This window comes from Lagopus leucura, unplaced genomic scaffold (genome assembly GCF_019238085.1).
Source record: "Lagopus leucura isolate 7727_CA_CO unplaced genomic scaffold, USGS_WTPT01 Super-Scaffold_100159, whole genome shotgun sequence".
In the NCBI taxonomy this organism is placed as follows: domain Eukaryota; kingdom Metazoa; phylum Chordata; class Aves; order Galliformes; family Phasianidae; genus Lagopus; species Lagopus leucura.
In genome coordinates, this window is record NW_024962335.1 from 9,509,515 (window position 1) to 9,537,317 (window position 27,803).

The following is a 27,803-nucleotide window of genomic DNA, read 5'->3' on the forward strand; positions in this document are numbered from 1 at the left end:
TAAATGCGGCAGTTTTTGTACCTTTTTACCTTAGTTGTTCTGTGTTGTTCTCTTGTGTCTAACAGTACTAATTCGTATTCCTGACAGGTATAAGTTTATCTATTCATGGGGCTGAAAAGCGTGTGCAAATCTGTCAGCGGAGGACTGCAGCAAGCTACCCAGTGTCACAGCGTCCACCTGTGGTTGGGCACCCTTCATTACCACAAGTCAGAAGGCCAATAAGCATGGAAGCCTCATCAGCTGGATCGAGTAATCCAACAGCCTCTGGTGGAAAAGCAAAAACCCACCAGCCAGGTAACAGATTTGATGTGGCACTTTTTCAGTTCCATTTCTTGCATAGTATGTCATTGCGTTGTGAAGCTGGTGTCAGTAGCATTAGATCACACGTGCATAAAGATCAGTCTGTTGATCATCAGAGCTATAGATTGATGTTCTGTGTATGTTTTCTGTGTTTTTGATAGTTACAGATTGCACTGGGAATACCAAGAGTTGGGACAGCTGAACACAGAGAATGAAAACACAGGTTTAAACCATTAAAAAAAAACAACCATAAACAAATCTATAGTGGTATCCAAAATGTTAATGCAGAAAGAAAATTGAATTATTGTTTTTGCATACTGCAACCTTTCTATACACTTTATTTTAGCCATGAGCTGATGGCAATGCTATAAAGACTACGGGCATCCCTATGGAACTCTGTATTTGACACTAACGTTGGTTTTGAACTAAAGATGTGACACAATGCCGAGTGCAGACCAAAGTCAGTCTGCCAGAATGAAAACAAATCTCTAAATCTGTAGGACATTTTGCAAACTGTGTTAACTGGTTAGCAAAATGAAATTTTTTAAAAGAAACCTGAGTCTCTTGGGTACTATCAAATTCTTAGTGACATCATGAATTCATTCCTTGTTATGTTAACTACCAGAATTATTTCAGAAGTTGTTTGTTTTTTTTTTTTTAGAATAGAGTAGTGCATTTGTGCTGGCCATGTTCAATTTTTTCAAAGTGAAAATTAAACTCTTAATTTCTATCCTGAGTACAGTGAATTATGACTGCCCATGAGGTCCGTTTTGTAGATTTTATATTGAGGGGTTTTGATAATCTTCCACCCTTGCTGCCCAGGAAAGGAGATAATGCCTCCATAGCAGAAGTTGGGGTGCCATGGGACAGAGTCCATTTGTATGAGACAGAGTTCTCTGCCTACAAACCCTCAGTATGCTTCCATTATCTTGCAGACCTGGGGCATTCCTTAATTTTTGTACAAGTTGAAAGTTTAGATTATTTTGATTTGCTATGTAGCTCTATTTCCATGAGTTTCACATACGTATACTATTCAGACTCAATAGCCTTTGTCAACATGGGTTAATTAAGAATTTACGGTGACTCATAACCATTTTCTTTGTTTATTTCTGTTCTTCTCTTCACTTGTTTGTCCTGTTTTTTTTAGCTTCCATGTTTTGTCTTTGAGGTACAGAAACTACTACTGCATACGTTATTGCTGCTCAATATATATTACAAAGACTGCAGCATGATAAAAGATCAATTAAAAAAGACAGCACCACAGTTTGTGAAACAAGCGTATTGTTCATGCACAGTAGGTTATGCTAATCACATTAATTTTGAGCTGCTACACGTTCTACACCTATATGTCAATAGATATGGCCTGTGCATTAGCACTAAATAATGCATAAGCAACATATGCTGTTTTTTGATTGAGAAGAAGATCCCTTTTTATGTAGACCACGGAGGTTTCCTAAAATGGAGTTCATTAGTGAGCATCATTTGGATGATGCTTCTCTGAGGAATTCAGCTTTCAGTACAGTCATATGAGATTAGTTTTGTCAATCATATCCTGTGCTTTAGACAGTAAAAGCATCCATAACCTTCAGAGAACATTCTCAGTGGCTTAGTTCAAGGAGGCATTTTCTATCATAAGCTTCACTCAAGTTAACAGGAGTTAATAGAACCTAGAAACTTGAGGGCTGCAGACTTTCAAAAATAGATTTTATGGCAGGAATCCTATTTTATACAACTTACAATGTCATTATTTCATCTGAAATTATTTGAATCTGATTGTTCATTTCTGTTTGAGAATACTAAATTTTTCTGTGTCTGATTTGAATTACAACCGTTAAAGCTGTGTTCAAGTAGACTGTTAGAAAGATTATGGTCAGTCAACAACAGTAATAAGTAGAACTATTAGGAGAGAGAAAAAAAAACAAAACTGAAATCATATGTTATTAGTTTCTATTCAGCAAGAAATTATCAGCTCTAACTACATAAAAAATCTTCCTAGTACACTAGTTGGCCAATGGCAGTACCTTATGAAATGCTGTACATTATAAATAGTTTGGTATTTCAGAGTGATCATTATTCTGACATATATAAATTACCCAGGTAAAATAGCTTACATGGTCAATGGCAAGGGAACACCTACAGTTTTCTGGAATGATGATGGAAGGCTACTGTGGTCATTGGGGCCCAGTGACAGAAACATTTTGTTAGTCTCTTGGCTTTTAACATAAATACTACCCAATATAGAAGTTGTAATCTTTAAAGGAAGATGCATGTTGCTTTTGGCATTCTTTTCTTGATTTTTGAATTCTCTTTTTTTTTATTTCTTATTCAATTGCACAATTTTTATTTATGCTTGTAATTGCTGGGCATGAAATAAGAAAGAAGTAGTGACATTGGCCAACAGAACAATTGACTCTAGGAGGCAAGAACAAATGTGCAGATCTTGAAACTATTGCAATCAAAATTAAAGCAAAAGAGGAAATGTATGTTTTATGAGCTTAGTCACAATGTAATGAACTTTGAATCATCAAGGAAGCTAGAACTGAGCCCTATCAAACTGATAATTTAATGTGCAAAAGATATCCTTTCCTCATCATAAAATTTGTACATGCTTGTATGTGTTCAGTGTTCTTCAGAATATGTATGTTAGATATGATTTGTTGGTTCAATCACATTCTCTGTTCTTTGCTGACTGGCAAGGCGTATGGCATACATCTCCCTCAGATTAAAAGAATAAATTCCTGCAAATAATTCTGCCAGAAAGCTCTGTCATGAAAATATTTCTTGGCAGAAAATGCATGTAAGGCATGGGAGTAACTGATGTCAACTCACCTGAAAATTTACAATCCCATTGGCAGCAGTGCTGTTATCTTGCTTGTATAACATGCTTAGGGACACAGCCTTTTTCAGTGTTTTCTGGTGGGTGTATATGAGAACTTTCTCTCATATGGAATGAAGCATAGAAAAACGAAGCAGATTTCAAATAAGTTTAACATTCCCTTCATTAATCTTATTTGTGCATTACAAAAAATAGAATACTCACAAGAAATGGCCCAGTGCAGTAGTACCTTGATTCATATCAAAAAAACATCTCCAGATACTTAACTTTTCTTTTTATTTACACCTGTATTCAATAGGATGCAAGTTCAATGCTCCAAACAAATTTTTTCCTACACCTGCACTTCAAGTGTTAGCTGGAAATTCTCTTCTGAACACAGGGAGAGTTTCTCCTGACTATTGGTGACCAGAACCTCTGCAAAGCTGCTAAAGGGGCGAGCAGTTGGCTGCAATTACAGTGGGGACCTTTTGTCCCTGGGCTGAATGGCAGGTCGTCAGATGGTCATTATGGGCTACTTTGGGTTTAAAGATTGAACTAGATAGTGCATGACGAAGAGACTGAAATCTTCTGTCACTTTGCTTAGTCATTCAGCCCAATTCATTCATTGCTTTCCTTTTCTTAGGGCAGAAGCCACTTATTCAAAAACACCTGCTCCTAATGAAAAAAAATCTAGAGGATAAAGGATATTTTTCAACGCTCTCTCTTTTATTTATTTATTTTTAAAAAAATTGGTTTAGGCTCAAATTTCATTCCTCCTGCATTTCGGTTTGTGCTGTGCCTGACACACAAAAGTACTGATCCTGCCTGGGATCTGTGCATGCCCTCAATAAGGAACTTCAAAACTAATATTAGTAATTTTAAGTGGTGTCTTTGAGGGTGTTCTATTTCTCTGGCAATGTATTTTTAAACTCATCTCTTTTCAAATACTTCATTTTTTCCCTTCCTGCTTTGATCAGCCTCCTGTTTGCTGTTGTAAAATGATCTTTCATTCATTCTTGCAATCAATTATATATGGTTACTTTAGAATCAGTGCAGCTCACCCTCCAATTTCAGCTCTCAGAGCTGCTGTTAGTTTACGTCATGCATTTAGCTCACAAAAGCTGCAAAATGCCAGTCCCTCTGCATGTTCTCAATCATTTCACCCTTATAAGGTTTCCTTGCAAAGTGTAACATCTGGAATGAAACTGGTAGATGTGACTTTGCACCAAATAGGGAATACTGCTGATCCCAAGAAAAGGTTATAGTGTCCTAAGACCGGTGTACCATAATTGTCTTAAAACAATGAAGAATATTTTTGACAGTACTAATTTTGCTGAAGAAAACAGACAGTAGATTTAAATAAAATGCAAATAAATAAAATGTTTCTGAAAAATTAGAGAGCCATTTTATTAAAAACAAAGAGTTTATCATCTAGGAAGCAGTCAAGGAGACCTTGAATAATTAGTCAGTATGTTCCTGTAATGCTTGGCTAATGATTTTTCTTAGATATAGTTCTAAATTAAGTACGACTTGGTATTACATAAGTCTCTATTTCAAATGTAAAATATGCTTCAAAAATCCCAGGGAAAGATTTTTGGCTGTCAAAAGACGAAACAGACTAAATTCTGCTTTAGCAGAAATGTTTTTAAGGTCAGAACATTAATTTGTCTGTAACAAAGCTGCTCGGTGATAATTTCCTCAAAGGGTTTCTTGCCATCTGTATGGGAACTGCTGAGTCACGGCCTGAACCTCTGATTGATCACCTGAGGTGAGCCATGAGTCAGCCAGAGGAGCACAGCTGAAGGCAATTCACCTGTGCTGCCGGAAGGGGTGGAGCCAGGCTGCACTCCTCCTGGACCTATTTAAGAGCTGGCTACCAGAGGGGAAGGATCTCTTCTGGAGATCACCTCTCTTGGTATCTTCTGGTGAGCTCAACCCAAGGGTAAGCTCTTCCACTCATTCTCTTTTTGTGATCGTTGTCTGCTTTGCCTTACTCTCTTGGTTATGTTGCAATTATAACATCTTGATATCTATTGATTATACACAATTATATTGTGATTATAACATCTTGGTTATACACCATCCAAAGGACAGCAAGACCTCTCCCCCAAGCCCAGTGCTTCATTCTTTAAACCTTTCTGTATCTACTTACTTGAGCAAGTAGATTAGTATAATACAATAGGACAGAGCAGTATAGTTCACTTGGATCTTTGAAGATCAACAAGCCCAACTGCCTACTAAGTGCAGCTATATCAGAACCCCACAAAAAATTCATACTACTGCAAGGTACAGATGTGACAAGCCTAAAAATAATTGTGTGAAATAAAGCATCACAGCTTACAGCAGGCATAAGGGTAGCAGCAAAGCAAAGGTGGCCTCATCTTTGATCTGCTCCAAAAAAGGAACAAATTCCCTTTGGGACATGCAGACTATTGCCCTTCCCTGTGCTACAAGTGACTGAACGTCTCAGGAAGCAGATGTGTTGTCCACATGCTGGATAACGCTGTGAAGGCATGATGTTTGCTAGGTACGTTCTTGGACTACCCAGTTCTAGACCGTGCTGTGCTTCGGAGGTCTAGCAGAGCATGAAAGACATTTCTGAGATCTCCATTATTGATATCATTTAGGCTGTTTACTAGAGCAAAAAGAGACAGCACTATGCTTATTACTTTATTTAGGCCTAACCTTATGAGAATACTTAGCATAGAGAAGGAATTTAGCACCTGTTGTATACTACAGCATGAAGAAGTAGTCTGAACTTCAAGGAAACTGGAAGCTCTTTAAAGATCAATAAAAACTCACATACTTTAAAGACCCTTTATGCTGCCAGGATGCCTGAAAATGATGACCCTTGAGGTTCAGATGCTCTCCTACTGCTTGCAAAAGAGTCTGTGCTTAACACTAATTACTGAAAATAGTCCATTTTCAGCAGTCTGTCTGCTCTTGGTAATTTCAGGAGATCACAGGTCTTTGTAAGAAGGTTTCGCTGCACCAGGTTTAGGAATAGGGTTCCTGCTGTTTGAAGGTACCCTCAAGGACACTGGGAGATGTTGGCAGACATTAAACATTGTCTAGATGAAATCTTCCACTCCAGAAGTCTCTAAACCTGTGCAAGCTGGAAGAGACAGCCTAGAAACAGATATGTGTAAAATAGGGTCATCAAGAAGCATTTAGTTATTGTACTAAAGGACGTGGTTTAGTTGGGAAACATTGGTGGTAGGTGGATAGTTGGACTGGATGATCTTGAAGGTCTTTTCCAGCCTTGGTGATTCTATGATTCTATGGTATGTCCATACACTGTTCATACTCCCTTTGTGTAAGCATCTGCTGTCAGAAATAGGATCCTGTGCTGGATCCAACTCTATTCTACCATCCTGCATTTAGGATAAACATTTTCATATTTCTATGCTATAGTCATTTCTCAGCAGTCTCAGGACAGCTGAAGTTCCCAAAATTTTTTGGGGGATGCCTTCTGAGAGAATGAATGGGAAGGATGTATTTAGACTGTGAAGTCAGTGATAGGGTATGATATGATGTAAGTCTATATAATTGATTGTTGCATTAAACTCCGCCTTGCAGAGAAGCTGAATATCTTGATATTTCATGCTGTAATGAAGTAATCTTTGGTGCACTAAAGGTATCTATTAATTAGGTCATGCCTCTTACACCCATGTGGCCAGCTTTTCTGCATATCTCACCAGTATACTACTGACTTCAGAACTGGGCAAACTCTTTGCAATGAATGGCTCATTCAGCCATTTCTCCCTCTTCCCTTCCTTGATTGCCTGCTAACAACTCAAGATATTGCTAAAGAGATAAACTGAAGGATTAATCATTCACAAGTAATTAGATTTTTCAAACATAGGCAAATGTTTGAACATATGTGATAGTGATCTTTGATAACTATGTCTTTGTATGCGCACTTGCAGTGTAAAAAGAAAGCTGCAGAACTAAAACATAATCACTCCTACTGCCATTTTAATACAAATGAGAGTAACATAGAATGAGCTGAGCTGCTCAGTTCATTTAGATCTCAGACTTCTTTCTAGATTCTCATTTGCAACATGCAACTGTATAGCATTGTCTGTCTCTTCTTTGTTGTACACAATGGTTTGTGCCATTTTTAGACTGTCTCTCATGGATTCCTATGCCATATATTGTGGCAACTGGAAAGATTAGATATGTTCTCAGTAGAACACACTTTGGTTCCTTGTCTCTTTGCGTTATTGGTGAAAAGAAGTGCTTCTAGGGGGGGTAGTTTAAAGGCTCATTGTGCAGTAATGCCCCTCTACTGACTGTGTAAGGATTTGCACAGGGGCCATGTGTCTTCAGGCAATTGGGAATTAGAAATATGTGACATGGTATTCTGGTGGATTCTGGGTGGGCATTTCAGTCCTTTCAGCTTTCAAAAGATTCAGTCGTATGTAAGGGAATAGTTGGAGAATAGTGATGGATGTTGTGTCCTTTTGCACAACAGTTCAATGATTTGGCTGCATGTACATATGGAAGACCTGGATCATCAGCTCTCCTGAACTGTTGTCCAGTTTATACTTGCTGCTTAGGAGATTCCTTGTTCCTGATGGTAAGTGCAGACTGTTGGAATTGATAATCCCCATGCGAAAGGCATGTTATGGGCATTGGAAATTGTTGAAATGCAAGAACTGAAGGCTGAGGGCTAGCAGGATCCTGTCCCCATAACCTGGTGTTCAGGCTGCTTTGTCAGGAGAGATTTTAAAGATGTGGGTTTGCACCAAGGGCTATCCATCCATTTTTTTCTATGATTGTCTGTTTGAAAGGCACAGGCAGCATGAGAGAGACAGAAAGAGAGAGCATGCAGATATCCCACTTCTTTGTAGTTAATTGGGTGAAGGGATTTCTCTGTTTCTGACTTCACCTAAAGTATAACATAGGGCAGAACCGACACCATACGTTTAAAAAATATTTAAGGCTGTGATAATATGATAGTATTAGGTGTTTAGAAATTCTGTGTTCACTATTGCTGCTTCTGGCAGATAAAGAGGGAGTTTGTGTTAACATAATAAGGTGTATTATTATTCCTTACAGTGTATTGGAATGTAAAGGGAAACTAGCTTTCCATTACCTTTCAAAAATAATTCTGGTATTGTTAGTAGGATACGCTTGTCATGACCATGTACAGAGACAGCTATGACATAGGTTCTTCATGCTAAGTAATGATTTGGGTTTTTAAATTCTTTTTCCTTGTGTTATATAGAAGTATATATGAAGTAGGCATATATATTCACTCCACTACCTTTCAAGGCACAGTTAAAACAAGTGGGGCATTCTTTTATGTTCACGCTCAGCTTTTGATTCTCACGGTGACAAAATATACTATTTTTTTTAACACAAGCAGTAAGCCAGTTAAGCCTATCAGGAGATATATTCAAGTCCCCAAGTATTTGTGGATGTATATGACAATCTACCAGGTCAGAGTCTTTTAAAAGGCCTGCAGTTATTTCCAGAGGGCACCCAAATTTTTCAGTCTTTGAAACATATTGTGTTTTAATGCTCTTAAGATAGAGTGCTCTGATTTAAATAAGAAGTCTTTAAAGCTTCTTTCACTGTGCATTATTATCTGGTATTCTTGCAGAACTATGTTTTGTAGATGTAAGAAGCAAATCCTGTGTCCTACACAGGTAAAATAAGTATCTCAAATTAGAGAAAACTGTATAAACAGCAAAATAGACCTTTAAGATATTCTCAGTTTGCCAATATAGTTACACATGTGCTGGCACTACCTAGCTGTCTCTTCAGAAACATGCTTTGCAGCTACAAATTTACCTCTGCAGAAATTTCTCGAGCTGTAGACAAAACATTTGTTTGCACTTGCTGAGTTGATTGGAATTGAGGGAAGACAGAGAAGAAAGACTGTAATTTCAGTAGGCAACTGAGTTAAATATTTTTTTTTCTTACTGATGAGCACAGCCTAAGTAGTAAAATTCTTCAAGTAACCCGACTGCCTTGTTGAGTTACAGCAATTACCTTCATTCAAAATTACTGAATAAATATGAACACCTCATTGTAGTTTGGGAATCATTTTCTCCATCCAACTTATTTACATGTCCTCTATTTTGGTGCCAGGCACTGAAACTCTACATTTTTCTGCACATGCAATTGCTTATGCTCAGTTTCAGGTCACAGTGTGAGAGTGTCTGTGTGCAAACATCATTTGCACGTCACAGTGTAAAATGTGCAGGCTTTGAAAGTATGGCTCCAGGTATTTACTGTGCAAGGAAAAAAAAAGAAAGTTTTTGTTTTTCTTTTTGTTTTTGAAGCCCAAGTCTGAAATGCTGCTTTTGCTAATTGAGTAATACTAGGTAATACGCATAACAAGGCTCTCATCTAGCAAAGTACCTCAATATGTTCTTGATTTTAAGTAGATGCAAAATCTCCGTCTGATTTTAAGTAGATGCAAAAATCCCACTGCAGTGGGAAACCTTGTTTAACATTAACATCGTATTAACTACCTTGCTTCTTAACTTGCTTGTCTGAAACACCATTTTAATAAAATTCCGGTTTAGAAGAAGTCTTCCCATCCAGCCTGTAAAAAATGAAATGCTTTTTTAAAAATCTAATGTTTTTTTTTTTAAACTTAATTAGTACAGACCCTTCAAAATAAATAAAGGAGAAAGTGTCCTAATTATTCACCGCTTTGAAGAGCGCACCAGAGTAAATGCTATAATTTAAAATGCAACTTCAGGTGAACTAAAGTGTCTGAATAAATAGAGAAAAGTCTTGTATTGACCTTTTAAGGGTGTAGTCAGTGGGATCTAACACCAATAAAGCACAAATGAGCGGCTGTTAATGGAAGAAAGATGTGCCTAAGCCAACCAAAAGCAACAGCAACACCACATACTCCAGTTTGTTGTACTGGAGAACACTGGTAAGATAAAGGATGCAGAAGAATGACCTGTCCAAACACCTGCTCATCTAAAGCCTTTGTCCACCAGTAAATCAGGAATCACTGAGTTGGCCATTCCATGACTTATCACATAGGGGTTGTTTGTCTCTGGAAAAAAAAAGCAGCATTCCTTCTGCAGAGTGTCAAAGGAAAGGGAGGTGGGTAGAAGCAACTGTACTCTGTTTCAACTCTGTTTGTTGACACCATGAAGATTATGTGAGAAGAAAGTATTCCTGTAACCACTTATGTAGAAGCTGTGTTGTTTGCAGGTGCATTTCTTTTTCTCCTTGTATTGGTGGAGGCATGTTTGTGAATAGCCATGTATTAAATCGGAGAACCGGTGGAAGATTGTGCGTGTGGTTTTGAGTGAAATCAGGCTGGCTGATATTGTTGGCCTGGTTTGTTTGTCCTGAGCTCAGATCTTAAGGCTACTATATTTCAGAGAAGTATACAAGACTATCATTTGTATTTTACACGTATCAGTATTGTCAGTATTTTGCTCCAGCTAAGGTTCGAACTGAAGAGACAGGTTGGTGGATCTGAGTTTTTAACAGGAAAATGAATGGTATCACTGACAAAACTGTGCGTTACTTACTTTCTACTTTTGCCCTATTGCCTATATGCCTTTTTCACAGCAGCTGCAGTATTTTTCCTTAGTTTCTTGTATTCTCCTCTGGGACAGAGCCTAGGCTGCCATCTCTGAGGCCGTCTGCAGATTTCCCCATTCTGCTATTATATGAATACTCAGCTGTCTCACTTAAGAAATTCTTTTTGTTCTACATCATTAAGTACTGATTCCTGCTGCTATTATGACAGATCACTTTACAAGAATCTGTAAGGGGACCTGACTGTGATTTAACAGTGGAATAAAAGAATATTCTAGGGCAAGATGGTTTGAATTTATAATATTTTAGCATTGACAAATAAAAGACTCAAAATGTTGAATGCTCATTTTGAGGTTTATATTTTCATAAGGTGAAGTAGGGTCTATTTTAGAGTTGAGTAATTTGGTGTGCAGGAATAGAATTTGTAATACTTATCCAGGCAGTGTGTCTTGGGGACAACTGGCAGTTGGTCCCTCCCCATTCTATGAGTATAGTAGGTTAGAAGGAAATTCAGAAGACTGGCTTGTTATAGGCAGGATGCAGAAGAAAGAAAAAGGCTTCCATAAAAGGCTTGAGTGGTAGCCACTAGTGAAGGCATAGAAATGGCCTAAATGACCTGGCACTTTTTATTCCAAAGTCCTTCGTAACGTGGCTCTAAGCTTCCTGCAGACTGCTAACTCTGTGTAAGAGTAATTTAATAAAAACTGACTACATGGAACAGGTTGCCCAGAGAATTGGTGGATGCCTTGTCCCTGCAGACATCCAAGGTCAGTCTGGAGGATCTCTGAGCACCCTGATCTAGATGTAGGTGTTCCTGTTCATTGCAGGGGAGTTGGACCAGATGACTTTTAAGGTCTTTTGTGATAAGCAATTCTATGCTTCTGTGATAGCTCTCTCCATTTCTGGCTGCATTGGAGCACCTTGTAGCCAGGAGTTTAAGCCCATATACCCAATACTTTTTCCTATCTTAATATGTGGTAATAGTTTCTTACATGGAAAGAGTGCGTTTTGAAAAATTCCTGCTTTCTTTGCTCATGTTGAAAGAACACTAAAACTTGATAGAGGGACAAATCTCATGCCTATTCACATGTGCAGACGAATTTGAAAATGTCACCCTGGCCTATGTTTTAAATTTTCCGTAATGCTTTTAAAAGGACAACATAACATTTAAACTGATAGAATTACATGCCAGTGAGACCTCCTTTGAAATAGGCTGTAGTACTAGAGTGCTCCCTAGACCATAAATGTGAGACCCTATGGTGTCCTGTGGCTGAAACATGCTGTACATGCTCTTTTTATCCTAATGGTTGTTTTTCATCTTAAGCTTTTATTTGTCTTTTATGTGTCTGTGTGGTTTTTTTTAGCCTAGCCATGTCAGTAGTGCTGTGTCATTTGCAACAAAATGTTTTGTCTGTCTTCATATTTTGGAGTTTATTTTGTGGATGACGTGGTGAGGAGATGCTTATGGCATGGCATCACATAATCACCTGAATAAGGAACTCATCAGTAGTGACTCTACATCATTCCTTGTAGCAGAGCCTGTTGTTTCATTCTATTTAGCTTTATATCAATTCTGGCTATATCAAAAGCTGCCTGAAGAAAAATTGGTTCTGCTGGGGGGGGGGGGGAAATAGGTAGCATTATTCCATGTGTATGTTCCCACACCAGAAAGCCTCTTGGCTGGATTTTCTACTTCACTGTCACAAACCCCATCAATCTCTTCAGAGATTTTTCAGAGACCCTTTAACTTCTTCAGAAGGAAGAGAGGATTTGCAGGTTAACCATTTGGAAACACAAATATGGATAAAACCAGATGCACAGAAGACAGATGTAGATTTTTCAGAAATTCTTAATGCTATACAAGAAAGTAAGTTATTACTTGGATGTAAAATCAATTAGATGGTCAAATAAATCAATTGAGATATATTGAAATTATAACTACAAATATTACTACATACAAATTAACAAACTGAATGATAAGTGAATACTTGTCACAAAAATCTGTGAAAAAGTTCAGTGAGCTATTGAAAGCCACTCAGATATATTTTACTGAGATTTGGATTATTATGTACATAAGAATTCCAGCAGTATATATTTCCTATGCAGAAACGATGAGAAATATTGAGTCATGTTACTTTAATCGATTCTTGACTTTCTTAAATACCTCTGTGAATTATTATTATAATATATGTATCCTTCAGTCTGAGACCTAAGACTGGATTTGAATTTCCATGTTTTTACAGAGTACTGGAGTATATTCATATTTTTGCACAAGGTAAATTTTGGGATCAGAAGTAATGAGTTTTTCATGACAACTGAACTCCTGCTTATCTAAGGAAGGAAGACAGACAAAGGGGAATGATTTCAAACTAAAAAACGGGGAGTTTAGGTTAGATGTCCAGGGGAAAATTTTCACTGAGAGAGTGGTGAGGTGCTGGCACAGGCTGCTCAAAGAGATTGTGGATGCCCAATCCCTGGAGGTGTTCAAGGCCAGGTTGGATGGGGCCATCCTTCTCACATGCAATTGCAGGATAAATGTCAAGATTTATGTTAGAAAAAACACTGGTTTGTTTAACAAAGGCTGAAGACACCCTCACCCACCCCAAAGATTGATGCAACTATGGAATCTAAATTATTATGGAAAATTCTCACTGAAATTCCAGATTATGTTGAAAAATCTTGTGCTAGCCAAGGATCAAAGCACATGGTATGGTGACATTGATAGCTGGCTTCCTGTTTCCCTTTTTTCCAATTTTAAACTTTGAATTTTGCATAGCAACTTTCTAAAGCTACTTAATAAAGCTAATAGCTTTCTAAAACTAATAGCAACTTACATTATTAGTTACTATAAGACACAAAAGAATGAATCTGCACTTTGTTTTTTTCATAAGAATCAGTAACCATACAGTGGTAAAATCAGGTCCCGTGATCAATTTGGAGATGGAAGGGAAACTCAGTTTGCAAAATGACAGTAGTGATCATTTGATAATGAATCACCTGATTATTTAAATTGTATTTTTAGAGTGAATTCTATGTTTTGTAAACTAAAAATTTTTCTCATCAGGAACGCCACTAATATGCCATAGCTCAAATAGAGGCCTGGGACGAGTTGTGGTTGTGGACTGGAGTGGCTGAAAAAATACTATAATCTTTCAGAGTCTGAATACACAAGATAGATAAACAAAGATAAACACATTCTCAGGGAAGTTACTACATTTTTATACAAGAAATTGCTATCTTCTCCATTTCAGGCATGAGGGTGATTTAATTGAAACAATTAGATGCCAAGATTAGAATTATGAGCAGTGTTTTTCCAAACTGAATTCTTCCTACATGGCCACATCTCAACTTGGTACTATGTCATATTTTAATGGTATACTCTCTGATTCAAGAGGGCACAGATTTACTTACATCCTCAAATGTTAAACTTTTAGATAAAACCTCCAGTTACTTTTAAAAGTATGTTGTCTTTCTGTGGTGATAAAAACAGAGTTCATCTAATTCAGACGCAGAGGTTTGCAATGAAGATATCAACATCTCAGTTCAGTATATAAGTACCTTTTATAGTTAGTGGAAAGTAACAAGGATGTCTAGATCTCAATTTGTCTCAATCTGAAGTAGGTGGCTAATACAGATTAGGTGACCCATGACTTTAAAGTGGCTATTTTTCTCTGTTACCTGCAAATGGAATTTAGGGAGATAAGCTAACTTAAAACAGTATTACAGCTTAGACACAAAATATGTGGACTGTGGATATATACATTTAAGTGAATTTTACCCTATGTAAAGCATTTGGAAGTATGTAAAGTATTTGGAAGTGATTCTTGGATATAATATGAAGAAAGCTTCAAAATTGTTTTAGCAATTCAAAACTAAAAAGCATTACACAAAGAGTCTTCTAAGAATTACCATTCTGATTTAAAGATGATTTTAGAGCCATTTGAAAAGGATGTGACTTTCACAGCCTTGGAGACAATGTTTTTTCTTTATCCAGAACAGACACAATTGCTGCTGGGAAATTAACTTCTATAACATTCAGACATATTCTTTTCTGGAAAGATATTTTGTAAAGTCTTGCTACATGTCCAATGGAATGTCTTATAAACTGCAGTCCTGTGAACAGCGAACAATAACAATAAAATAAACTTAAATATTATTTCAAAGGTGGTTGCTTGGAATAGTGATTGTTACTTTTGATCCCAGGTGTTGTTAGCATTGAATGAAAATTTTAAAAGGCTAATGATTTACTTTAATAATGATATTTTTTACCATGAGTTTCCTGACCATTTTACTTTTCGGGAGCCATGTTGTGTAAATTTAGGTAGCTGCTCAGTCCTTCCATTTGGAAAACTCTAAATGTAATTATTCGAGAGTAGAGGTTTGTTGTTGTTATTGTTTTATAAATGATTAATTACTTAAAACAAACAGTTTGCTCTGAAACTCTTTATTTTTTTCTGCCCTCCTTATTCTTTCTTAGACTAAGAATGAAGATAGTTATTGTATTACATATATATACTTCCATGTGAATGTACTGATATTATAAAAGAACTAAAAGTCACTTCTAATGCTTCAGAGCTAAATTCTGTGTTTGACTACCACAATTCATGCTTGAGTCTTAAACATGCATTTCCAAAATTTTCGTCTAAGTGCTTCAGTTTCCTCTTGACAGCAGTATGTTCAGAAATTATCAGTAGTCTATAAGAGGCAGTCAAGAAACAATCCTTACTTATCTTAAAATGGCTATAAATATGCACTGTAAAGTAGAGGATTGCACTGGGTGTAAAACTGCCAAAGGGGATGATGCACCTGTTCTGCACCCTGGGTCAAGGTCAGACCGTGGGCTTGCAGGTGGGCCCAGCTGGGCAGGTGGCACAGGGAGCTGGAGCCCAGCCCTGATGTGGCCTGGCTTGGACAGGGGCTGATGAGCCTCGGGGAGATGTGGGGATATGAGGCTGAAGCAGGTGGGGGAGCTCTGGGGGTCTGGCCAAGGGTAGACATGCCTAGGGGTGCCCTGACAAAAGCTGGCAAAGGCTTACATGGCTTTATCCTAGGTATTGTTCTGAGAAGTTGGATGTCTTGCTGAAAAGTGGTAAATAGTTCTGTTAAAAAAAAAAAAAAAGTTGTGATTTCAAAGCTCTTTCCATAAACTCCTGTGATTTGGTTCTTTCCACTGCCATTGCAGTAAAATCAAAACTAAAATATCTCTGGCTTTCCAGTTTGCATTGACTCCTGAGAGGTTTAATAAAAATAAATCATTTGATTGTCTCATTTTTCCTCCTAGTCTGGAAATCATAAATCTGTGATTTTCTTGAGACAGGGTAACAGATCACTGCATAGTTACAGAATTTAGCATTTCAAAAAGTTCTGGGCTGCTGTAGCTCTAGCATTCCCTCCTTGCAGAAATATTTGTATCTGCCAGGCTCACTGACTGCAGGAAAATGCTTGTATATAAAAATCCAACAGAAAGAAGCAAAAAAAATAACCTGTAGTACAACAAAATGGAGGAGTCCTGGTTTTTCTGCAAAGCTACTCAAGCTTTGTAATTCTCTGCAAAATAGGTGTTTTGTTCTCAAGTTTTTTATTAGGAACTATTTTCCTATACTGGGAATTTTAAAATCAACCATTTTCACCATTATCTTCCTGTAAAAAGACTCTACACATACTATAAACATTGCTGTGAATAATTTTTAAAGAAATTCACTCTTCAGTGCAACCTGATAGACCTAAAAGTCTCCAAAGAGCACCTTCTGCAATATTGATTTATAACTTGTATTCCCCAAAACTAAAATATACTTGGTGGCAAAGTTTGACAATCAGTAATAAAGCTGTTAATTAACAGAAGCATCATCTCTGACCATACTTCCATCTTGCCCCAGATGAGTCAACTTTCAGTTTTGAATGAAAGTTCTTATTTTTAGGCACCTTGAATTTTGAGTGTCCGTCTTCAGGACGGTAAGGGTGTAACTTTTGAGTGCTCTCTGTCCAGAGAGGCTTGTGGAACTATTGAGTTTCACAGGGATTCTTGCTTAGAATTTCCTAGAGTTCAGTTTCCAAGATATGTGATTCTGCTACATTTGTGTTAAAATGATTTGTATTCACACATTTTTTTAATTCCTCAAGGGATTCTGAATTTTCGACTCACTGATTTTTATTTTTTTTTCCTACAAAGTGGAACATGAAGGGGGAAAATGAACATGCATAATGAAGCTGATCTAAAACCATAGGGGGGAGTTCTTGATATCTCCCGTAGCAATGTACATACTGCTCTGCATTGGTATTAAATTTCATTGCCTAAAAAGATATCACCATATACCAGTACCAGCCTGCTTCTCAAATGAATGGTCAAAAGCATATAAATAATAAAAGTATTAGATATCATTCTGTTAGGATCATTTGATGATATATGTATTTATCATAGTCTGAAGGGAGCAGAGAAAGTGGAGCCCTGATGATGCCTTTAGCAGCAGTGTAGGAGTGAGTGCTCTTATTCATTGCAGTACAATAGCCGAGTTAGGTAAAGCCAACAGAAGAGTTGCACTGGAAGTATCATCACCATTGCTGAAGTGAAGCAAATAAGATTTGTGAGTTTTTAAATTACTTATTGACATTTGTGGCACAATATTTTATTAAATTATATTGTTTATTATCCAATGAGATTTGGGTAGAAAAATGCTCTTAGCAAATGTTTCAGTCCCATGTTTAGTACCAGTGAGTGAAATAATAAGAGTGTATCTTCAAAAATAAAAACAGCAAGGCAACTGAAGTATAAAGATCTCCGCATTCTCACCAGTAGCAAAACTTTCTGTGACTGGAAGAGGGTCATAGACAGCTGGATCACAGACAAGGTAGTTCAGAACATCTCTTCACTATTTATCCTGTTCGTTGAAGCTTCCAACCAACAATTACCTGTGTGCTATTGATATAAGTAGTTTTCCATTACTGGCAGTCCAGACAGGTCCTTGTAGCTAAGCTTCAAATCAATTCAAAGGTTTTTTTGTTCCAGTAGTTCTTTATGTTGAGTATTCTTCTCATTTGAACATTTGTGCAAAAACTGGTAGTGATCTACATCTAGATTATTATCTTATGAGATAGAATATTCATCTCCAAAATTGCTAAACTTGGGGATTAGTATGTTATCCTAAAAACATTTAATCTGGCACAAAATTTCTTGTTATACTGCCTAGATGGAGAATACATTCATAAAGCATTAGAAATTCTGAATTTCAATTAAAAATTACAGTATTCATGTTAGTTCATTAGGTTTGATTAGGTTTGTATCTAGTTTGGATGTGTATACCTTTCTGTTGCTGCTGAAATTATTCGTGGCCTCATAAGTTAAAGTACTGTGATGTAAAATACAAGGTATGTTGTCAACATTGTCCTTATTGTGTGTGTGCAAATGAAGAATTCTTGAAGCTTTTAATAGGGTCTTCTTTTTTTTTTTTTTAAATCTACCCACAGTTGTAGTAACAGACTTTAGATACTATACAAGGCAAGTGCAAAAGGGCAGCAGTGCTCACAGTGGACAGTAAAATAATAATACATGTAAACTGTAGCATAGATGCAAGTCCAGGACATGAAGAAATCTTTCCCTGCATTGTGAGAGTAAAGCACAGGTAATTTACAGAGTCTGTTGCGTTGGAGATTTAAAGGAAAAAGATTTCTTAAACTAGGTCATAGCCCACTGAAGAAGGGAAAGGTGGAAAGGAGGTCACATAGCACTTATGATGGCTGGGGAACAGTTAATGTCCTTTAATTTCTGGCAGCTATTTACTCTCTCCACAGTAGAGGAATGTGTTTTTACACCTGCAGCCAGGAGTTAAAAATGGAGTACAGTTGCCATTAGCAATTAGAGATTTTTGTCTGTTATCTGTTAATATAAATTCACATCAACAGTAATGACAACTGCCTGTCATCTACTTAGGGGAACAGCAGAGAAGCAAAAGGGCCGGGGGTATACTGTACAACAGAAAAATGTGTCCAAAAAGTCAGTCGGATTAGCAAAACAGTGAGGAATGGTGGACTAGACAAATTTCTGCCAGGAATGAGTCAGGGGAAGAGGCTCAGCAGCTGCCTTCTGGGGGCCCCTTCCAAAACAACTCTGCTGTCATAATTCTGGGTTTTGCCTATGAAACATGAGGCTGGAGAGGTAAATGAAACCTCTGCACAGCTGAGGCTTGATCCTCAACAAAGATATCTTTCTTCTCCCCACATGCAGCTCTTCACCATCCTTTCACCCAAGATCTGCAGCTTTGGAGTGCAGAGATAGACCCAGCTGGCTGCAGCCTGCCTGTCCCATATCTCCATTCCCATGTCTTCTGTCCAGCAGCCCCTCAGTCTCTGAAGCCAATGGCCTTTATGGTACTGTAGAAATGCAAAGCCACTCTGCCCACAGCTTCCCATTGTCTCCTGACTCTAAGCTTGAGTACAGTGCCAGCATTTAACGCGTTCAAAGTCTTCCAATGCTTTTATTTTAATTACTATAAAATTATCATGACACAACGTTGCATAAAAGTTGCAAGAAATTAAACTCAGTTACTCAAGTTGTTGTATTCAGTCACACATGATGTTAGCTGACTGCTCCATGGGGGCTCCCCATTGGATTATCAGGGCAGTGCCCCATAGCCAGGGCCCACCCCACCACTCAGGTGGGAGCAGAGCAGCCAGGGAGCCTTGGGACAGCTGCAACCCCATGCACTGGGCACCTCTCTGGGGATGGGCTGAGGCCAGGCGAGGACTTTAGCCTGCAGATTGGGGATCAAGATTAGGCCCAGTGAGGGGCATCAGTGACAGACATGGACCTGGGGTGGGCAAGCAGGGCTACCCTGAGCACTGTCTGGGGCCTCTCTCCATGTACACCAGTGTCTTGGACCTGAGACCCACTGACAGGCCTCCAAAACAGGGGAATGTGGTCCAGGACCTTACGCCTCCTTGATTTTTATCAAGTTGGGGTTAATGTAGCATGACTGGAGGCTGGGCAATCAGTAATCTGAATATGTTAGCATTATATATATAAAAAGATGCCAAATTTGGTGAAAGTTATGATTAGCCAGGCTCATATATTCAGTGTCTTTCAAGTAGCAGTACTTATTTGAGATCTTCTGCCGCAGATCTGTGCAATTTCTAACTTGATATTTTGTGCAGTAGTTTAAAAATACCTTCCTCATTGAAAGCAATTTTTTGTGGCTGTGATAAAGAAAGCAATCCTTTAAGCCACTTATCCTAAGAGAATCCAAGGAAATAGCTAACAAATGTTTTATTGTGACAGTTGATTACTTATTTAAGATCAGAGAGATACTATGATATCCTAAATCTTCACCACTGCTCATCAGGAGATTTTAAACTTAACGTCATAGATACACCAGAACTAAAAAGCGGGATAACAGATAATGTGTTACACTCATCTTCATTTGGCTCGAATGTATTTAAACATATGTTTTTTATCTTTGTTTTTCAGTAGCCAAGGATGTCAACATTTTTTTTGATGAGCTAGAAGGTGTGAACAGCCCTTCCAAAGATGATGATTCCCTGCTTCACCATGGTAACTTGACCAGTACTTCTGATGATGCCAGCAGGTTGGAAGTGGTGGGAGAGGTAAGACAGAAAATTACTAAAATAATGTTCACTATAGAAAGGGAATAAATGTGATTTCATTCAAAATCTCATTTTCTACAAGAGAAGATTTCCCTTATCTTAATCCATCTGGAGTATGGATGAAGGAGAAGCACTTGTAAATCTCATGAAAGGTGCTAGGTGTCAGATACACAACAGTTTCCAATCAAGTAAAGAGCAGAACAGACTTGATACGTAATGTTGATTCATAGGACATACCAAGGAAGAATCATCGTTCAGCACATAGTCCCTTTTAAATTATGTTATAATACAGGCAAAGCACTGTAGGCTCGAGCATGAAAATTTGGGCCTTTCTGTGTCTTTTGGGCAGAAGGGAATGTGATACCTTTTAACTGTTCTAACTGCCTATGAACGCTATGCCTACTTCAGGGAGTGAGGAGACCATGGACTCATCCCTGGCTCTAAGACCTCCTTTCACCTGCTTAAGACGAGTGACCACAACCAGACTACTTGGAGTGGTTACCTTCCAGCTGTGCCTGAGGATTTTTGGCAAAGTGCTGATTGGCACACATTAGAACTGGAAGATGCCATGCTAACAACTAAGAAGAATGGAAGACCATAGGATATTGTTTAAGCCTCTGCCCCAAGTCTTTTGTTTAGTATCTTAGAAGGCATAGTTACAGACAATGACTTTTCCAGGAACTAGAGTGTTTTGTAGGTTATGTAGGTTAAATAGGTTGTACCAAAAGTAATGCATCCTATTTATTTCCATGGAAACTACAACTGATACAGAGAGCACAATAAGACTATTTGATGGAGCAATTTTTCTTGTACTAGAAATTCAGCCCACAGAGAGTTACACTCCTAGAATGTTTAGACAGATAATTAGAGTGACAAAATTCATTCCACTGAGAGATGTGTTTGACCTTGCTCACAATTTCATCTTCCCCTTCCCTCACTGCTCTTTCACAGCCTCCCCTACAACCTACAAAGGGCCCTCTTTACCTGCTTGAATTATAATACAGTAACCTGGCATGATATTTATGTGTAGCTTTTTGTGATCGTGTACCATGTGGTCTCTAACTAAAGGGCAGGGTTGAAAAGCACACAACTTTTGCATATTAAAGAGGAAAAGTGAGCAGAAAATGATCAGGAAGAGAAGTGATGAGAGAAAACAATATATGCTGCTGTTTATTTAACAGCAAAACCTTTTTTCACCTGTTCAATGTATACTTTTTAGGTGTTTTAAAGGGAAAGGGAAAATGTCTGAAAATACTCCTAGTTGAATAGGTTTATTTATTTATTTATTGCATAACCATAACTGAGGAAAATAACCATATAGGTCAATTAGATGTATAAAAGAAAAAAAAAAAAAAAAAGTCGTGGCCTACCAAAAAAAATAAAAAATTAAAAAAAAAAAAAAGTGAGAAAGAAAGAAAAGAAAAAAGTTTTGAAGTCTATGGAGTCCCCAGATTTACTCCAGAAGAAAATTATTACATTTTTCAGATGTTCTTATTTCAATCCATGAAAATGAATGTATAATCCAAAAACCTTAGAGGAAGGGAGAAAAAAAAAAAAAAAGAACATGAAGTTTTCTTATTAGTTTGCTTAGCTGACAAGTTGGAATACTGTTTGCTTCAGTTGTCTGTTGCTCAAGCTTAACCAGAAAATCCCTTGAAGAGTTTATGGATAAAGCTTTATCAACAGTAACATCAAAGATGTAGAGCTAGATAAGGATTCAACACGCCCTCTGGCTAAAGATGTGTCATCATTTTTTGTTTCATTCAGACAGAAATGAGGTCTGAGCAAACTAAAAATCATGTTTTTCTTTGTATGCATTGATCAGAGAACAGTAGGTACTAGGTGTATAGTTACAAATCTAAATCTTGGGACATACTGTTACTAGAATTTTGAAACTTTGTTTTGATTGAAGCTTCATTTTCTGAGAATTAGAGTTGCAACAGAAAGAAGGAGAAAATGGTTTAAGATCTACGCTTTTTCTTCATCTATTCTGCCTTTCCTTCTACAGCGTATTAAATAAGCCTTCTGTATTTAAGGAAGTTAGAATGATGAAACTTTTTTTTAAAAAAAAAAAAGATTTCTACTTAAAATAACATATATGTTCTTGAGATTCCATCTGATATAAATAGTTCTGAAATTAAAACTGTAAAAGTCACCCATACACTCTTCACTTTAAACTCAAATTCTAATGATATTTGGGTCTAGTGTTACTAACATTGTGCAGAATAGTGTTTGTTTTAACAATCTTTTGTATAAATTGGAACTTGCACTATTATGACAGAAAAAAAGTTATTCATATTGCACATAAGAACTCTGATGTTCTTTATGGCACCTCTGATACCCTGTGCAGTTTCAGCTTAGTTGTCTTGTATTTAACTCAGTTCATGTTAACTACATTTCTTTTTTCCTTCAAATTCCTGTCTTCTTCAGTGACTTTTTTTTTTTTTTTTTTTTTTTTTTTTTTTTTTAAGGAAAAGTGAATTTTGAAGTCATGACAGAGGGAAAGGAGAGGCAGTGTCTGGAAAGCATGAATACCAAGGTGGCAGAAAAGTCTCTGTTTGGAATAGCGCAAATCTAGAATGCTGAGGCTGATGCAAAAAGCCCTGCAGCTGCTGTTTCCTAACACTGATAAGCTAATTTGAGTGTCTCTATATCATGTAAGACATTTGCACCCTCAGAGTTCTTGCAACAAGCTCACTCTGTAAATCCTCCTTACAGGCTATAACAGGGAGACAGCAAGTGTACCTACTTGGAGCCCATACCAGTCTGCTAGAGTTTATCACTCTGAATTTTTCATACAGAATTTCTAAAATGAAAACTACTTCCAAGTGACAATGTTGTCAAAGCTACCCTTCTGGAAGAAAAATGACAATACTGGAGTTGGGATGGTTTCACAGATCCAAGAGAAAGTAATTGTCTCAGGCAGTCATACTTATTGAGAAATTAGTCCTACAGGATAAATAACTTATCTAAATCTCTTAGGCATCCTTTAATTGTAAGATTCTACATGCACTGATGAGTCAGTGTAGGCTAAATGAATTTCTTTTAGAGAAAAGTGAAACATAGGAAGCCAGAGGGCAAATCTGTTTTTCCAATGGATTCACTGTTCTTTGTGGAGAAAGATACATTCCTTGTGTTGAAGTCTGAGCTGCTCTCTATTACCATTTTAGTTCCAATCAAGAGTGTAAATTTGAAGTGAATCTCTCAATAAGCCCTACCCATGCTTTGGATTGTATTGCAGAGTTCAAACGTGGATCTTTCCTGGATGCAAATAAATTGTGAGATGTACTTGAGCTGATATCAGCTACAGAGTCTCTGGAACAACACTGGAGTGGGCCCAAAGTAAACCCTCAGTCCTACATGGTGTGTAGAGCAGGCCCTCAGTACAGATTGTCCTCTACTCTATGGATAGATCCCCACTGCCCTCCTTCGTATGCTAGAATACACATGGTGTCTGTAGGACCTGCAGAACTGGAAGAACAGCAGGAGGCTTAGAAACCAGAGCAGAACCACTAAGCTGGCCCACTGCCTCTGAATCTTCTGCTGCACTGTTCTTTTATTTAAATGCTCTGCTTGGTTTTTCATGTCTTCTCAACATCATTTATAGGAAAAAAAATGACTGTGTTTCCTGAGCTGTTTTCATATTTAATACGCTGTGAAAAATACTTCTGATATCCTGATATAATCATTTGTCAGTATTATATGCAGTATAGATATAAATGGTTTATTACTGTTATTTCCTTAGGGCTTACGTCTTTTTTTTTCACTTTAAAGAACAGCTCCCACTGTATCAAGTCTGTATTAAGCTGTGTCAGGAGTCAGGCAGGCACTGCAGTGAAGGAATGTTAGAATTCCCCTTTCTTCTTTCAGTAAATTGGGTGTACTAAGGGGATGGTACATTTGGATGCTTTCATTGTTTTTTCCATTTAAAGAAAATGCTCACTGAGAATCACGTAGTAAGTTTACATTTAACTCCTTGAATTGGATTTTTCTCCTCTCCTCTCCTCTCCTTTCCTCTCCTTCCCTTCCCTTCCCTAGAATCAATTGACCTATCAGTATTATTAACACTTTTTTTGTAACTGAAGTTAAAGAGCAATTCTCCTAATTGAAAGTATTCTGAAAATTCCCTATTTCTCCTATAAGTGAAAGGCAATTTAGTGGATTTGTTTTTTTTTCTGGGGATTGGATCATATATTATAGAGCATGGCTTTTTATGGCAGGAATAATTGAGAAAATTCTAGAAAGAGAAAGAGGAATTAGCCTAACTCTCCCTTCAGCTTGAAGTCAACTCATCTTGATGCCCCCTGAAGTCCCTACCCATTATCCCTCTCTGAGGGAGAGCTGTTTGTTTTCACATATCATTTACTGTATCCATTACTTCAACAAAATGCTCTAAACTCACCAGCTGCACACAGTTTCAATTTGGGTGAAGGAAAAAATTTAATCCCTGGGCAAAATTGGTATTGTGTGGAAGTAGTGTTTAGTTGTGAGGAGAAGCTTCAGAGGACTTCATCTCGTGAATTTCTAAAACAGACCAGAAGTTTGCCTCTTGGATCTCATTAGAAGGACCCACTTGACCTCTTATTAACAACATTTTCTTTCTCTCTGAGCAAAAATTTGAACAGGCACATTCTTTAATGGAAGTAATCAAGAAATACTACTTATTCCTTTTATGTATCACTAGACCAAACACTGGGAATTATGTTCAAATATATATTGTGGGTTGCCTAAGCTTTTCCATAAGCCAAGAAAATTCTGAGTTATGAGTGAGGAAGGCACAAGGCTCTGTCCTGTGAAGCAGAGAAGCTACTGTAATCACAAAGCAAGAAGAAACTTCTCACCAAATTTAGTGTTTCTCAGTACAGTTAATGTTCAAGCCATTCATAATTCTTCTCGGGTGTACATGGACATTCCACTACACTAAGTTCTTTTATATTCAGATTTCACTTACACTGTTTTCTGCTCTTTTTTTAATGCAAAAAGTTATTCCCAATTTTCTAGAGGGTAGTGGGAGAAGAACGTTGACTTGCATTCTCTATTCTCTCCTATCCCATACCTACCTACATGGCCAAACTTCTACCAAAGAAGACCTCCTGGTTTTGAAATGGGGAAATTTGTACTTCTTTCAGACAACCTCAGAGGCACTGTATGTAAAGTACATGAAAACTTGGACATCTTGTCACAATTCCTTATCTTTCAAGTATTACTGAAAACTTGATGCAAACGCTGATGCAACAACTACCAAAGCAAATTAACATTACTGAATTGCTTGAATTTCTCTTTACAGGAAGTACCTGATAAAAACAAAGCCAATGGATTGTATTTTAGAGATGGAAAATGTCGGATTGACTACATCCTGGTATACAGAAAATCCAATCCACAGACAGAAAAGAGGGAAGTATTTGAAAGAAACATCAGGGCAGAAGGAATTCAAATGGAAAAAGAGGTAAAGGAGTTTCCCTGAAGAAAAAAAAAAAAAGCTTTGAACTTTTAAATCTGTGCAGAATGTGAATTGTGTTTACTCTGAGACCCCTTTGCACTGTTGTAGTAGTGGAAAAAAATGCTTTTAAGCATGACTAAATATAGACTACTTATTGCCAGAGCAGCAGGAAAACATAGCCTAAAGGAAAATCAGACACATGGATTGAAGTCCAAAACAGGCCATTAGAGTCATCTTTTTCAATCTTATGCACAAGTAGGCCATAGAATTTCATCCTCTGCATTGTGCAAATAGAGAAAACAAATGCTGGTTTTGGATGGCCTAAATTCTACTCAGTGCAGTGCTCACTTCTGCATGTACATTTCTTACCTGTTCCATTCATTGATGAGGATCTTGGTACTTGTTTCAGAGACATATCAAGACCCCTGCCTTCGTGTTCTTGTCAGCTAAGGTGTAGGGTCTTAGGAGATATTTTGGTAATTTGAAAACTGACTACAATCTCCCTTGTAGTCCTAATCATAAACATTAAAATAATTGAAAAGCCTGTATGAATTTCCTATGTCAATGTTATTTCTAACACAATGTCCTAAAACAGTGAATCATTTATGGACAGGAGTGTAAAATGAATGTAAACTGCTTAAAAACGTATTGATAAGATATGCAAAATTTTTTGCCTAGGTCTTTTTTTTCTTAAATTTAAATACACTTTCTTGAGCATATTTAAATGGGACTTAAGTCTCATTTCCATGCAGGATAGGTATACTGAATACTTAGTTTTATTATAAATTGATCAACTTATACCTGTGTTGGTACGCATTGTTGGCCTGCCGCTGGTGCAAATGGTACAGGAATTTTCAGGTTACAGACATTTGTAAACTGTTTAAATGCTGTACATTATCTCCCCTTCTGTCACTGAAAGTTTGCTACATATGTAGATATTCTGCTTATGTGCTTAAAAGGCGTTCCTCTTTGCAGAACACTGGAATAAGAAATGGAAGGTGTTTCTCTCCACTATAATTAAAATGTTTCTTATTGTTACATTTTTTATAGTGAACCTGGTACTGATAGATATTAAGTGCATGTCACTGATTAAGTCAAAGAGTTGCCCTAAATTATTCCTTCAGATAATCTGGATGGTAGCATCTTTGGTGCTGAAGTTGTTACTGGGTGTCTTAAATGACAGCCTTTGCTTCTTTGTTATATATGCTTCCCATAAAAATGCCAGTGATTGAAAGAGTTGCAAAACAAGATCTGAGAACATGGGAATGCTGCTGTGGTTGTACATCTTCAAAAATATCTGAAGTTTGGGAAGTGTAGAGAATGAATGTGAAATAAATTCTCCTTGTTGCTACATCTAACAGTTTTGAATTAATCTTGCTATATTGCGATTTTTTTCAGTTCTTGCCTTTTACTGTGGTGAAAGTTATGAGATCCCTTTATATTTTAAGTATTATGAAACTTACAGCATTCTACACAAAGAACTTTTTCAACTTAACGATTTAAGTGCTTACAATTAGACTTTCCTTGTGCCTTTCATTTATTTGGAGTTTCCTGCTTGGGCTGCATGAATACTCTGCCCATTTGATTATTCATTTCAGTTTCTATTATGCTACTGACATGGAGTTTGATTTCTTATTAACCTCATCTGGCCTTGGTGTGATTTCTTGCTGGCATCAGTAATTGTACATTTTCTAAACTAAGAGTGATCCATATGAGGCTGTGCTCATCAATCATCACTCAGGATAATGTTTTTAAAATCTAGGATGCCAGTATTTTAAAACTTATGACTCTGACCTAAAATTAAGCTCTAGCATGTGTACTTTATGATCACTTCAGTTTCTAAATTGAATTATAATCCTGAAAGAAAAAAAGTACATTCTTGGTACACCCTCTCTTCCTTCTTACTGAGTAACAACTGTGCTGCATAACACTTAGATTTTAGCTGTGTGGTGTGATTGGTTAATGCCTGGATTATTTCCCATGATTTTCTGCTTCTCCTTTTTGGTGAGACTGCTAATTGTGTAGGGTTTCAGTTCTGGAATATTTTAACAGCAGATGTGTTTTCTAATTGTTGTTCATATTAGAGATATTGTTTCCACTAGAAAACTTTGCTCACAGATAAAAATG

General features: G+C 37.3%; 1 protein-coding gene across 1 annotated transcript in view; it reads left to right on the top strand.

Moving 5' to 3' along the window:
* The first annotated feature begins 224 nt into the window (after window positions 1-224).
* The window catches only part of ANO4 (anoctamin 4), a 111,719-nt gene continuing 84,140 nt past the window's right edge, over window positions 225-27,803 (top strand). Inside the window, exons 1-3 of the mRNA XM_042889934.1 lie at window positions 225-294; window positions 20,100-20,236; window positions 25,524-25,682. Of these exons, the coding sequence (XP_042745868.1) occupies window positions 225-294; window positions 20,100-20,236; window positions 25,524-25,682 (366 nt within the window). The remainder of the gene's footprint in view (window positions 295-20,099; window positions 20,237-25,523; window positions 25,683-27,803) is intronic.